Source organism: Corvus hawaiiensis, chromosome 3, assembly GCF_020740725.1.
Source record: "Corvus hawaiiensis isolate bCorHaw1 chromosome 3, bCorHaw1.pri.cur, whole genome shotgun sequence".
Classification (NCBI taxonomy): domain Eukaryota; kingdom Metazoa; phylum Chordata; class Aves; order Passeriformes; family Corvidae; genus Corvus; species Corvus hawaiiensis.
This window is the reverse complement of record NC_063215.1, coordinates 19446787-19460902: the sequence shown is the minus strand read 5'-3', so window position 1 is coordinate 19460902 and position 14116 is coordinate 19446787. Positions and strand designations below refer to the sequence as shown.

The 14116-nt window shown below is 35.9% G+C and overlaps 1 protein-coding gene across 3 annotated transcripts in view; it reads right to left on the bottom strand.

The window, feature by feature from the left end:
* The window catches only part of PXDN (peroxidasin), an 88405-nt gene that overhangs the window by 24215 nt on the left and 50074 nt on the right, over positions 1-14116 (bottom strand). For all 3 annotated transcript variants that reach the window (XM_048297626.1, XM_048297627.1, XM_048297628.1), the window contains 8 exons: positions 13058-13227; positions 11868-12140; positions 10504-10620; positions 9091-9249; positions 5971-6083; positions 4852-5008; positions 1278-1386; positions 678-835 (listed from right to left, as the gene is read on the bottom strand). In XM_048297626.1, coding sequence (XP_048153583.1) covers positions 678-835; positions 1278-1386; positions 4852-5008; positions 5971-6083; positions 9091-9249; positions 10504-10620; positions 11868-12140; positions 13058-13227 — 1256 coding nt within the window. The remainder of the gene's footprint in view (positions 1-677; positions 836-1277; positions 1387-4851; positions 5009-5970; positions 6084-9090; positions 9250-10503; positions 10621-11867; positions 12141-13057; positions 13228-14116) is intronic.

The window sequence follows — 14116 nt, the reverse complement described above, 5'->3', positions numbered from 1 at the left end:
AATGCAATACCTAAAAGGCAGAAATTAAACCTCACACTTTTTTTTGCTAGTTATAAAAAGCAACAAGAACTGTATTTCTCATTACATCAGGTCAATGTTAAACAAAGTAATTAGCTTAGTCTGACACACATTTATAAAGCATCAAATAATTCTCTGAATACTATTGTGGTACATGCAGAGACCTTGGGTTGTAAGGTATATAAATCCTTCTTGTTATGTCATCTTTCCTCCTTGCCATGGCATGCTGATATTAAATGTTTTTTCTTAAAGAAACAGAAAGAAAACACTGCTTATTTTTAACACACAACAGAAAAGTCTGTTCTGCTATGAGACAATGGTCCTAATAAATTAACACACAGGGAATTAACAAACAGGATGTGTTATGCACTTCCATTATAGTGATTTTGACCAGCAGAAGAATTTGAATCTGAACTTTTTCCTAATATGCCAACATGAGAAAAAACACTCCACTTGGAGAGCTCAGAGTTATAATACAGAACAATGTGCAAACCAAGGACGGAATTTGGTAAAGTTTTGCAAAGTCAAATACTTCACTGATTTCAGTGTAATCGTTCTGCAGTTGGGACCAAGCCTTAAAAAATTAATGTCTCCTGAAGTATAATGACTTAAAAAGGTAAATACATGTCAAAACAGAAAAATAAGGAAAGAATACTGACTTGTTCCATTCAGGTCAACCATTAGACCATCTTGTACATGATCTTGAATAAGCTGTAATGTCCTTTCAAATATTTCCCCAGCTCTTGCTTGCTCAACAGTGTATGGGTCCCTTGGGTATCGAAATAAGGCTAGCAAATCATTTGGAGAACGAGGACGACTGATAGATAATTTGGAAAAAAATAGTAAGTGTACACAGGAGTTACAAAACAACAATACTACATAAATCATGTAAATGTTCAGCAATGTGATTAGTACATACCTTGGTTACTCATCTCAAAACGGAAGGCAAACCAAGAAGAAAAAAATTCAATAAAATAATAAAAAATGAAATATTTAGTAGTAATTAAATATTTAGTAGCAGTTTAATACACATTATCTCAGCGGAAGAACTGCTGCAGTGAATAGAGATCTCAGCAGGAGCGTATAAACAATAGGAATCCTTACATGTTAAACTGTTAGTATTTTCAGAACCAACCAGACACTAACAATGCCTTTTAAGTAATAAAATGGTTTCTTGTTTAATAAATCTCCCAGTACTTCTAGTATATACAAAATTAATTCTGACTTCTCAATGCAAAAAAAAAAAAAAAAGGAGATACCTGTCAAACAGATGTGTACGTGTTGAATTTATTGCTCTGTCTACAGTTGCAATTGCTTCCACAATTGATGTTTGTACAAAAGGATCTCCATTTCGGCTGACATTAGGAACTGGAGAAAAAGGAATTCACATGTTATTGCCTAAATGGCCACACGCAAAAAGATACTTCCATAAAATAGAGTCTAGACACGACATCATTTCAGTTCTACAAAGTAAACCCTTGTTCTTTAAGCATTAGTTCATCCAAATATAAAATTCTTAACCATTTTGGAATTCTAGCAAGGCACATTAAAGTAGAACAAAATTCATTTAAAACAGAAGTTAACCTAAGCTTAAAAGTCATCAAGCTTATGACTCAAAACCAAGATAAAGTGCATACAGTGTTTAGCTGTCCATTAATTAGACCTACAATTTCAAGTGTAAATGATAAAAAAAAAGTGAATTATTATTATCATTAAGGGTTTTTTTCTGGTGTGTATATTATGAGGTTTCAGGTGTTGGTATCAAGAGCCTGACCTATATCCACTGAAGTCAAAGCAGATTTCTCCTTTGATTTCAATGTAAGAATTTAAAGGGCTTACAGGAATATGCTGCAAGTGGTACATAATGAACATAATTTACATAATTGAATGAACATAAATTACCATTGTTCTTCTCCTGATCTTAGTATAATAAGCCACATAGATTAACTTAAAAGGGCAGTAAATATTTTTTAGATTTAGATCACTTCTTTGTTTCCTACTTTAAAATTATCTTTTTAAACTAGATTAAAAATCACATACTTAAACACTATTTAACAACTGTGCATTGCACTGAAAACTCAATAAAGTACAGGCCTTTTTATGCAGTGCTCAGTTGCAGCTGGATGTTTGTACAACGTATCTAGGACTAATAACCTTTCTTTCAGTCTGAATTAAGAATTACCGGATCTGGGGGCAACAGCTAACAATTTCCAGAGTGTGTTTAGATTGGAAAAGTCACACAGGAAGAAGGGTAAAGTAGGGAGAAAGTCCAAAGCAAATATACTGGAATAAAATCAGCAGATGTACAAAATCATCTGACATAAAAACTGTTGTGTACAAGCTTTTCATGACTTTTTTTTTTTCCTAGGCAACTTTTCATTATTCCTTCCTAAGTGGCAGCTTAAATTGTGTCTACATGACTTTCATAGTCTAGACCCACTTAATCAAACGTAACCATCTATGCCGTCAAATAAAACAGTCCCTGGAACTCTATAGCTGTAGATGGAGCCCCTTTCTGTGCCCTGAGGACAGTCTCAGGCTTTTGGCAATATATTCCCAGCATCCAAAATGAGCTGACCCTTTCCACAGTGCCTGAGGGCAATAGTCCCTAATCTCTCCTGATTACCAACTGTCCTTGACTGACAGCTTCATTTTCAATAGCAACCATACAGAAACACTATCAGATAAGCTACTTATTTTAGGAAGAAATGTCATTTACAGGTTTAAATTTTACATTTTAGTTGTTGCAGAATGTTTGTGTGCCTTGAATGACTTGAAGAGTGCAAAATTGCAGTCTGCAAAAATCCGGTGACTGGTTACCTTCCTTAGTGCTGTCTACATTAAATGTAAACTTGGTGTTTACTTGCAGGGCTATCTTTCTGATTAATGGTATACATGGGCTGAATTATAAACCTTGGTCAGATGTTAACTATACAGTACTTGATTGTTGTTTAGACTATTTAGTGCTAGCAGTTCTTTTTTTAGACTGATAAATATTAGAAGTTAGAGCTCCTTGTAAGAGTCTCCCACAATACTTTTTTTTGATTTGGGCAGGGAAGGGGAATGACTTTTACAAAACAACAGAAAAGGACAGAAGAAAATGACTAAAGAAAAGCATCTTTAAAATATTATCCAACACAGACAGCAAAACCTGTCCCCAGTTTCTATACACTGGCCTTTACTCGGTCTCAATCTTAGGAAAGTGTTTTGGTTTAGAAACATTCATAAAACATTGCCTTGTTTAAAACAAATGTTGACATGCAAATTTTTAGGCATTTCTGGCTATGGCATTACAAATACTATCCACACAGCAATTAACCAATACTTATAATCTGTCCAGTTGTCCTCCTTGTTCCTCTGAGAGCTTCAGTTTTTAAAGCAGGAGTAGCAAAACAGCATCTCATATCCCACTAGTTTGAAGGAGAAATTTCATTCACAGTTTCAGATGGACTGCAGATTAATTAAGTGTAGTTTTAATTTTAGGTTTATTTATGCTACAGTTTAGAAGAAATTAACCACATTACAATTAATTACTGCAAATCAGCAAGTATTGTAGTTTGCTGATTTCAGCAGATGAGAATGATCAATTTACACCTGTACTAAGTGAATGAAACTCATTTCCACTGGGTTTTTTTTCAACTCATGATTACATTTTTCGTGGCTCTTAGTGACTTGAGAACTAGCTAATCTTTCCTAAACAAAAACTTTTTTTTGCTATGCATCTCCAGAGTAGTCAGACTAACTGATTTGCATGGACTTTCTTTCCTTTACTGACTTCATACATGTAGATGGAAACTTATTACTGAATGATTCCCAGCCTTTCAATTTTTCTCCTGAATAATCTTTACAGATTAAAGAAATATTTTTCATTGAAGAAAGTATAGATTAATAGTCTACTAAAAGCAACCTAAGGCAGGTAACATCACAGTTTTATTGATACCATGTGATTGATACCATGGCAAACAATACATTAGAAAAATCACTGATACGTCTTTATCAATTTAGTAAACAAAATACAGAACATCCCAAGTAACACTGGGAAACAATATCCAATATATTGAAGAAATCTTCACACCAGTCTTCAAAATACTGAAGGAATCACGGTTGTATACTAATTTTTCAAAGATACAAAAATATCATCTTATATTCCCTAGTGAGAGACAGAAATCATACAGTTTTCTTTTATTTTCCATCAAAATTAAACTGAAAAATCAACAGTTTTAGTCAGTAAGTCAGAAAAGCACTATGGTCAATCTTCGTAGCAAAGTTATTTCCTTAGCCTCTTTTGCTGCTTTATTGCCACTTATTACATAGTAATAGTTGATAACTATTATTTGCCATTATTACTTTCAAATAATTAGGACAAGATGAAATATTCTCCTTTTCTTTCTGTTTTCTGTTTTAGCTTCTTAAGGTCTGTATTACTTTCCTGAACTGTTTTGCAATAGTTGCAGCCTAATTTTCAACAAAGTGCTATTAGTGTCCCTTTGAAGATGCCCAAAAAGTTTTTTGTCAAGTTATCCCTAAAAAGTAGACTGGATATTTGACTAGAAAATTCTAATAGCTCTAAATAATATCTCAAGAAGAGAGTTGAAAGATTAACTTGAGCCCAAATCATAGTTGGTTTTGGAGCTTAACTCCTAGAGATATTGCTATTATGACATTACCATCTTATATAGGGAAAAAAAAAAGAAAGAAAGAATCATGGGAGAAAAATAAAAATATGAATAAAATAACTAGTTTAGTATTTTGACAACTTTTTTTCATCTTACAGATTAGGCAATTGGAACAAAACTAATAACTTAACTCATACCTGCCAATCATGTATCTTACCATTTACACTAAGCACCATACTGACAGAGGAGTAGCCTATGGTATTGCGGGCAACACATTCATAGCGACCTTCATCGGCTGTTCCAACATCGCGAATGGTGAGGAATCCCTCTGGACTAACATGAAATTTTCCACTCTCAGTTACCTGTACTCCATCCTGCAGGAAAGCCCAAAGTTCACTTATTCAAAACACACTTGTTTTCATGCATGAATTTTTGTCATCTTTTTCTCTTCTGTTTTTAGTTTACATGTTACATTTCTATTTTGTATGCCAAGTTCACAGTCAGATAGAATAAGATAAGCTTACATAGAATGATCACAGGTACTGCTGAATTGTACAGTGTTATTTCTTTACTTCTAAAATTACTCATTCTTATAAATCAAAGTATTTTAATAGGCTTTCACCACATAAAATCTATGACCCAAAAATAAGATAGCACCTCTTGAGAACATATGTATTCTATTTTTCTCAAAACTAACCAATTGAAATAGATCTCAAGAGCTCTATGTGTATCAGGTCTCCATGTGCTATGCATTTAGAAGCTATTTAAAGTTCATTAAAGTACATTTCTAATATTCATTAATTGAAGAGAAGCATATAATCAGAAAAAATTAATATCAATATTAGCAACTCATTAATTCATTGGTAACTCTGCTAATACTCTATAGTTTGATATAGCAATTACTACACCAATTGAAATCAAAGAGGTTACCAGAAAGTTAACAAAGTCTGTCCGGGTTGGTCTCAACCTAACAGTGAAAAGTGGCTCCAATACAGCATTTCTTATTGTTTTATACCTATAATATCTTTAACAGCGTGAATATTAGTAGGATATTCACACAGACCTGTCACTAAATACACAGACCTTTTAAGGCATACATTATGAATTTTAGCTGGTCTGCATAATAATTTGTATAACTACATATGTATATTTATCTATATAAAATTCAGGTTTAGTATCTATATACATGCTCCATATTAAATACTTACTGATTGAACTTCAGGTAATGTTTTCAGACACCACAGGAAGCAACAAATTGACAACGTGCACTTTCAATAGTTCATTATGAAGAGATGGAAAGGCCACTGCCTTTCTGTAATGACTGAATATGTAGTACCTTATTCCATGTAATGACTGGCTCTGGCTCTCCTTGAGCACTGCATGGGATCTGAACGTTTGTGCCAACCTCCACTGTCATGTCACTGGGAACACTGGCAAATACAGGAGTCACTAAAAAAGCCAAATGATACACTGATGAAGTATGAAATACAACTTGTGCAAAAGACGATCAAAAAACAGGTCAGCACTCTGTTTTTATCAGTTACTGAACGCTTCTTAATCGATTATATGAGTCTATCTGCACGCTTCTATTTGCTTATAACTTTGTTTTAGAGATTAAATTCCTTTCTCCTTGAGGAAACTAGCTTCCCATGGTGTGGATGTATATTCTTTGCTGGATAAAAAACTGGCTAGATGGTCAGGTCCAGAGATGGTAGTGAATGGAGTTATACCCAGCTGGTGGCCTGTCACAAGCAGTATTCCCCAGGGCTCTGTATTGGGGCCAGCCCTGTTTAACATTTTCATCGATAACCTGGATGAGGGGATCAAGTGCACCCTAAGCAAGTTCACAGACAACACCACATTGGGTGGGAATGTTGATCTGCTGGTGAGTAGAAAGGCTCTGCAGAGGGAGCTGGACAGGCTGAATAGATGGGCTGAGGCCAATTGTATGAGGTTCAACAAGGCCAAGAGCCAGGAGCCCTGGGATCACAACAACCCCCTGCAGTGCTACAAGCTGGGGGCAGAGTGGCTGGAAAGCTGCCTGCTGGAAAAGGCCCTGGGGATGCTGGTGACAGCAGCTGAACATGAGCCAGCAGTGAGCCCAGCTGGCCAAGAATCCCAATGGCATCCTGGCCTGTATCAGCAATAGTGTGGCCAGCAGGACCAGGGCAGGGATCGTCCCCCTGTACTCAGCACTGGTGAGGCCACCCCTCAAGTCCTGTGTCCATTTCTGGACCCCTCACTACATAAAAGACATTGAGATGCTGGAGCGTGTCCAGAGAAGGGCTGGTAACAAGTGACAGGACAAGAGGAAATGCCCTTAAGTTGCACCAGAGGAGGTCTAGATTAGATATAAGGAAATATTTTTGCATAGAAAGGGTTGTCAAGCACTGGAATGGAAGTCCAGGGAAGTGGTAGAGTCACCATCCCTGTAAGTGTTCAAAAAATGTGTGGATATGACACTTAAAGACACGGGTTAATGGTGAACATGGCAGTAGTGCTACGTTGGCAGTAGGACTTGATGATCTTAAAGGTCCTTAACAATTCTATGACCTTATTCCTGATGTCGGCTTCAGGGTGATTTTAAAGTACTCTTAACTTCTAACATAATAGGCTACTAGTTGTCAAAACCACTTAAGTTCCATTAATTTAGAGCTCTGAAAAAAAATCTGTTAATAGCTGAATCTGTACAAAGTCATTAGAATGAATATTGCATTAACTTCTGTCACTTTTTTTAAGTTTTAATTTTTTTAAGTAGCAAAAACTGCAATTTCTTAGACGAAAAAAGAAAAACCTTCTACAACTCATTCAACTGAGTCTCTTAGCCTGACTTGCTGAGGCACTGAGTCTCAACAGAGCTCCTACCTTTGTGACACCTATGAGCCTCAACCCTTAAAACATCAAAAAATCACCTTCAGTTCTAAGGACAGAGTGCACTGTTACCTAAATCCAATGTGAATAAAATTAATGTATTTTTAAACTCTTATTTTCTTCAAATCCAGATTAATGACTGACACTCAGATATCATCATGAAAAGCACATACAAGATTATGATGACATCAAGAATTCTATTTCTGCTGGAACATATAGTGATATGTTATTGATGTCATGATACTGATATTCAGCTGGGAGTGGGAGAGTGGGAGGGCTGTGCTTTTACAGAGAAGTATTTGGCTCCACTGTAGACAAACCAAATCTGGCCCTACTGCTAATACACAAATGGCTGTCAAGGACCAGAAACCAGTTCAAACAAGGCATCCAGAGGCAGCTGTCCAGCACTGGGAGGTAAGAGAGTCTGGGTCTGTGGATGTGAGCTGCATCATGCTAGCAAACAGACCTGGACCATCCATCTGTATTCATTAACACTGATTTAACCACAGTGACCAATGACTAGACATTCCTCAGATGAACAGTCCTTTTGTTAGAAGCCCAGAAGAAAAAAATTTCTCATCTTGCACAATTGAAAACAGCATTGCAAATAATCTGTGGAGACCTCCAAATTAAGGCTGCATATTCAGCCTTCAATCTTGTATTTACTATCTTTTGATGACTGAATTTTGTAACCTGAGTTGCAAAAAAAAATATTTTATTAAACTTTACTCAGGTCCAGTAAAATTTAACACAGCTGGAAAGCTATAAAACTTTTTTAAACTGATACTTGTTTTATATAATTTTAATAAACATTTTATATAGGTTAAAAAAAACATCTTAACTTTGACAAATCAGTCTCCTAATACTACTCTTAACTAAGAAAAAAATCAATAGAATTTTTTTTCTGACAAACTTCTAAGCTCATTTGAGCCTTTTTCACTAATATACATTTTAAAATTAGGTCAGTAAAAAGAAATGCTTTGAATTACGTTTTATCTCCTTGAATTCAGTTAAACATCCAAGTACTTAAATAAATTATGAATGTTCATATGATTATAATTTATCCTAGAAGTACCTTACTTAGATTTAATTGAAGAAAACCATAAAAAAAAGAGTTTTGGGTTGGTTTTTTAGGACTTTTTTTTTGCCAGTTTTTTTTCAGTATAAGGAATGACTTTTCTTTGAGAAGTTCATTCTGCTTCTGTAAAATAAAGTGTTCTGTGTTTGGACATAAAACATTATGTTAATAACACTATTTAACTAACAGCATAGAGCCTTATTGGAACTAGACTTTTCACAAAATAAAATATTTTCCCAAGCATAGGAATACTGTCATCCTCAAAGCAAACCTCCACTTCTTACCAAAAAAACCACTATATCAGATAAACCTCCTTCCCAGAAGACTGTTCTAAAGGAATGATACCCTGTACAAATACTGGTAAGTATCCAGACATGTTATTTATTGGAAACCACCCAGGATCTAAAAAGGCATGGAAACAAGCACACATGGTACCGTGCATTTTAGTGTAAGCTTAAATACTTCTTTTTATTTTTTCTTCCCAGCAGCTGTACATGGAGAACATACCTCTAGGCTGTACAGTCAGGTATACAACGATTCGCTGAGATCCAATAATGTTGACAGCTTGGCATTCATACTGTCCCTGGTCATGCAGAGCAACCCTGGAAATCCTCAGGGTTCCAGAGGATAGAACTAAGTGTCTTCTGTCAACAGACAACTGGCCTCCTGAAACACACAACAGCATCATTTGCTCTTTACAGCAACAAAGTCCATTTGTGTCAGAAAAAGAGAAAACCAGGAAGTTTTAACTTCGATAAAACACTGGAAAAAATTAAAGTTTCTTAAAAAAAAAAACAAAGAAAACCCAAACCAAACAAACAAACCCCATAAAAAAACCATTTAAAAAACCCAGAAAAAAACCTAGAAAAAAAGTTTGAAACCTTCACTTCTAAGAAGATAAACATGAAAAGAAAACAAATTATACATATGCACACAATCATAATCCTGATATTTTCTCTGTTTGTAGTAGAAATAAGTATTTTCATTTAAGGAGCATGCTAAAGCATCCAAATGAGAAGGCATAAAAACACCAACATGTGTTACTGTTAATTACATATTATTGCCATGTGTGTAAGACACAATTCATCTCATGTGCCTAGGCCTAGAGAATCCACAGAAAAATACACATGGCCCTGAAATTAATGCAATATAAGAAAAATGAAGGCACATCAGTGTGTGTACCCTATCCTCCCTTTCTGGACATTTCATTTGACTGGAATAGTCTAAGTAGAGGGAGAAACAGGGACATTATCAGCATCAAAATTATCAGCAGTTTGTTAAGAATCTGCTTTATGTACCATGGTTTAGAATTTCCTAAGAGTTGTTCTGCCTGCTAGAGCTATTTCACTTGAATCAACCAGAAATTTTGCTTACTGATAAAACATCCACTACAGTATTTCTTCCTGCTGGATTTGGCTTAATGCCTTTAGAGCCAAAACTTGATAAAACAGTCAGCAGAGTGCACCCTATTTTGTCTGTCAATGTGCATTAAGTGACAGTGATGCTGGCACACTGGTGCCAGTTACAGGCTGGACTGTTCTGGTTTCTGAAGAGAGCACATCCCACCTTATTTCAGACCTCCAGTTAATGACAGCCATCTCCATTTCTTCTGCAGTACAACAGCAGTGATACATATTGCTACATGTAATTTGCCTCATATTTCTTAAACATTTATTATTGGGAATCTATTATGGACACATATATTTTAGTGACTCTTTTTTACTTAATAATGAAAAATGTGTGGGCAGCTGGCTTCTGTGGGACACCTTGCCTTTCTCAGCTAAAGCAGAAAATGAACCGTTCCCTTCAGAGACTGAAGAATCTAAACAAATACATGTGGTTCTTTTTAATAAAGGAGTGATTCCAATATGCCTGCTAAACTATCCTAATAGTTTAAAAGTAAGAATGGAACACACTTACCTCCTTTAGTCCAGGCAATAACAGGCTGGGGGTAACCTTTTGCTTCACAAGGAAAGTCAACAGTTTGTCCCTCAATCACTGTTTTGTCTTGTGGAGTGACAGTAAACTGAGGTAGAGCTACCAAAGAGAAAATAAAGCTGTTTAAAAAAAAACCAACTGAAAAATGCATGACTAAATTACATACTATTTCCTGTGTAAGTTGAAATAGTTCATACTGGTGGGAAGAGAGATGCTAATGGAATTCTTTTATATTGTGACTCCTAAAGAGAAGAGAGTTAGGGCAGCCACTTGTGCAAAAGGAACATCTCCCTCAAAACCTGGCCCTGATGTCAGTGAAGACATGGGATCTACTGTCACAGATCCAAAATAAAAGGTAAGACTTGTAGAATCAAACTAGAGTGTTCGCTGGATTAAAAATACTTTCTTCTCTTTGGCTCAGAACTTCCCAGCTAAATTGTGAAGAAAATGTAATGTAATCAAAACCTTCCTGAGCTGCTTGTTTTCTTCCATGAATGCAATGAGTGGAGTGTGGTCCAGATTCTGCAGCAACACTGTGCAATACCAATGTGAAAAGTGATTTGTTCAGCTCTCAAAACACAACTATCAATTGGTAAATAATAAATGAATGAACCACACAGACAAGTTGCTTTGTACAGCTGTAGAACTCATTAACAAGGCATTTGAAGTCTTGACAGTTTGCCAACTAAGGACTTTATCATGAGAACAGAAGCAAACTAAAATTTGAAGGTTACTCAAAGTATTTTGGAAATAAAAGTTCCAGCATGAAAGTGTTTGCAAAAAATATTATTTATATATACAGGAGACTTTTGATAGATGTTCTCAAACACTTTATAATCACACTAGTGACATGTAATACCAAAATTATTGCGATCACAAGTTCGAATACTTTGACTTTTGCTTTGCAGAAAAGCTGTGCTGATGCCTGTGCAGGCAGAATGATAATTTCTATCACACTCAGCAGAAAATGCTTCCATATTCACTGAAGTATCTACAAAAGAAAAGTAGCACAGATCTGTATTCAAAACTCCATTTCTAGTTCTCCAGGCACAAATTCTAATCTCTAGCATTGCTGCCTGTTACAGAAAATATTTAATTATTCAAAAATTTGACACTGCTTGTTTGTTCCTCCATGCAAACAAAACATAGGAAATGAACATTTGAAAAAATCAAACTTCTGACAATAATCAATGAAAATTTTCAGGGAAATAGTATATAATATCTTACTCTGTGTGAAATGTATAGCAACATCCCTATGGACTACAACAGTACAATTAAAACTCAGAAGAAAAGACAAACCCACACAATACCAAGTAATATGTGGCTCCTAGCCTAACATTATTTACCTTGGACTATGATGTAGGCAGTCGCATGGATGTTATCTACGCTGTTAGTTGCAAAACAGGTGTACTCGCCACTGTCCTCCTGCTTGACATTTTGTATATAAAGTCCTCCTGATGGAGTTATTGTGACTCGAGGGTCGTTTGGTAGAGGGGTTCTGTCGCCTTTGGTCCAGGTAATTCGTGGCTGAGGGTGCCCAGTTGCACTGCACTCCAAGGTAACACTCTCTCCAACCAGCACTTCGGTATTTTGTGGGTGAATCACAAAACTTGGCCGGGCTGTGAGAAAACAGCAATGCCTAAATGCAGCTTTTAGCTTGCACAGCTCTAATTTAGGCAAATATAGTCTATAACTGGGGACACCTAGGGGGGTTTTAATAGCTGTGTTCCAGCATGTTCCACCATGTTCTCGGTGCAAACTCTGCGTTGCTTTAAGTCTAATCTAACTGCAGACGTCAGTAGATAAAAACAAAAGCTCATAATTGCACTGATGTTTTTTCTCAACTCTCATTAAAATAATTTTCAAACTTTTTGCTCTCCTACACTGATCTTTATAAAGGTCTCTTCAGAGGCATGGATATTGAGACCCAGAAAACAAACAGGCTAAAAATTGCTGTAAGCGCACAACAGCCAAAACTGATTAAGTGACATTTTAAGTAACTTTTCTCAAGTACATGAGTAATTTGCAGTGACATTTTAAGTTTACCTGAGGCTGTGTGTCAAAACAAAATGTTCTCACAGCAAAGTCTGTGTTTTAAAAACATTACAGTCCTGGACGAGAATTTAGTCCTTGCAAACATGAGGCCTTGCCTAGACAGAGCTAAAAGGTTCTTGAGCAAGGATGGCTGCACAGAGTGTGCCGAAGCTTCCAAGAGTGGCCTGTTCAGCAGCTTGTGGTTTTCAGGTATCCAGAGAGAACATTATTGCATTGAGAAATGTTGCAATGTAACAATCTCTTTTCCTAACCCTTCTAAAGCCTACAATACAATTATCAAAATTGGATCTACAATAAACATTAATTAACCAGCTGAGTTGCATTTTTGTTCTAGGGATGTTAAAGCTTCATGATCTAGTTCTTAAGATGCTCAAGCCCAACAAATCTACATGTCAAGCACCCAAGTATTTTAATTTTAAACGATCTTATTATGAAAACAACTCTCCATCTGAATGCAAAATTCAGACTTAACATTCTTTACCTGGTGACTCAAAGTATCTAAGAGTAACTTCCTGAGTTTTCACTTCTCCAGCCACGTTTTTTGCCATGCACTGGTAAATGCCTTGGTCTGTTTCTTGAGTATTCTGAATCATCAATGTGCCATCATCTAGCAAGTTTAGACGGGAATCTTCTTTCATACTGAGCTCATTACTGAGAAGAAAAGGATCTGCTAGAGTTAAACCTTTAAATCACAAGTACAGAAAACTGCCAAAAAATAAAACCCAGGAAAATAAACAAATTACCCAAAATAACTTGCGGGGGGAAAAAAAGAGTTTTACTTTGTTATAAAATAATAGTAGTTTAAATTTTCTCCTAAAGAGAAGAAGAGGAAAAACAAAACATGACACAATTTTGCTTATGCATGCATTACATCTTCAAAAAGAAAAGTGAAAACAATTTTATGAGGAAAAGCTTACAGGGAAAAAAGTGAACAAAATACACATACTTGATCTTTAAAAGGCTGTTCTAGTTGGCAAAACGATTTAAACTTTTTCCACTGGAAGTATGTCATGCAAGTTCAACAGTCAAGATACTTTCTACTACGAGAGAGGTTAGTTGCTATAAAATCATCTTTATGCCAACCTCTGCCTGGATTAGGAGCACTAATGAACCTGATTCTAATTTGTACTGGTTTAAAATATAAGTTAAGATCATGTCTTCAGGCTACGTCATGGATGAGTTTCTGTGACGTTAACTAAGTCTTAAGGGGTTTTATTAAAGGAACTGTTTCTCAGTCCACCCCTCACTACATGATGAAGAAAGCACAGAGGAGGGATGAGATCACACCTCCTATGTACAAAACCCAGCCTACTGATCTATTCAACATACTCCTCATCAGGCTTATGGCTTTTGACTGAAATCTTGCCATATTCAACTACTTTGCAAACAGCTTTGCTCTCATTCATGCAGCCAGAAAACAAGCCAGAGTCAATAATCCCTCACCCCAAGCTCAAATTTCTTCTTAAAACTCATGTTTTAAGAAAACTCTGAATAAGTTTTCTTTGTGTATTATAAAAAGTACATGAGCCAGAGAAAATTT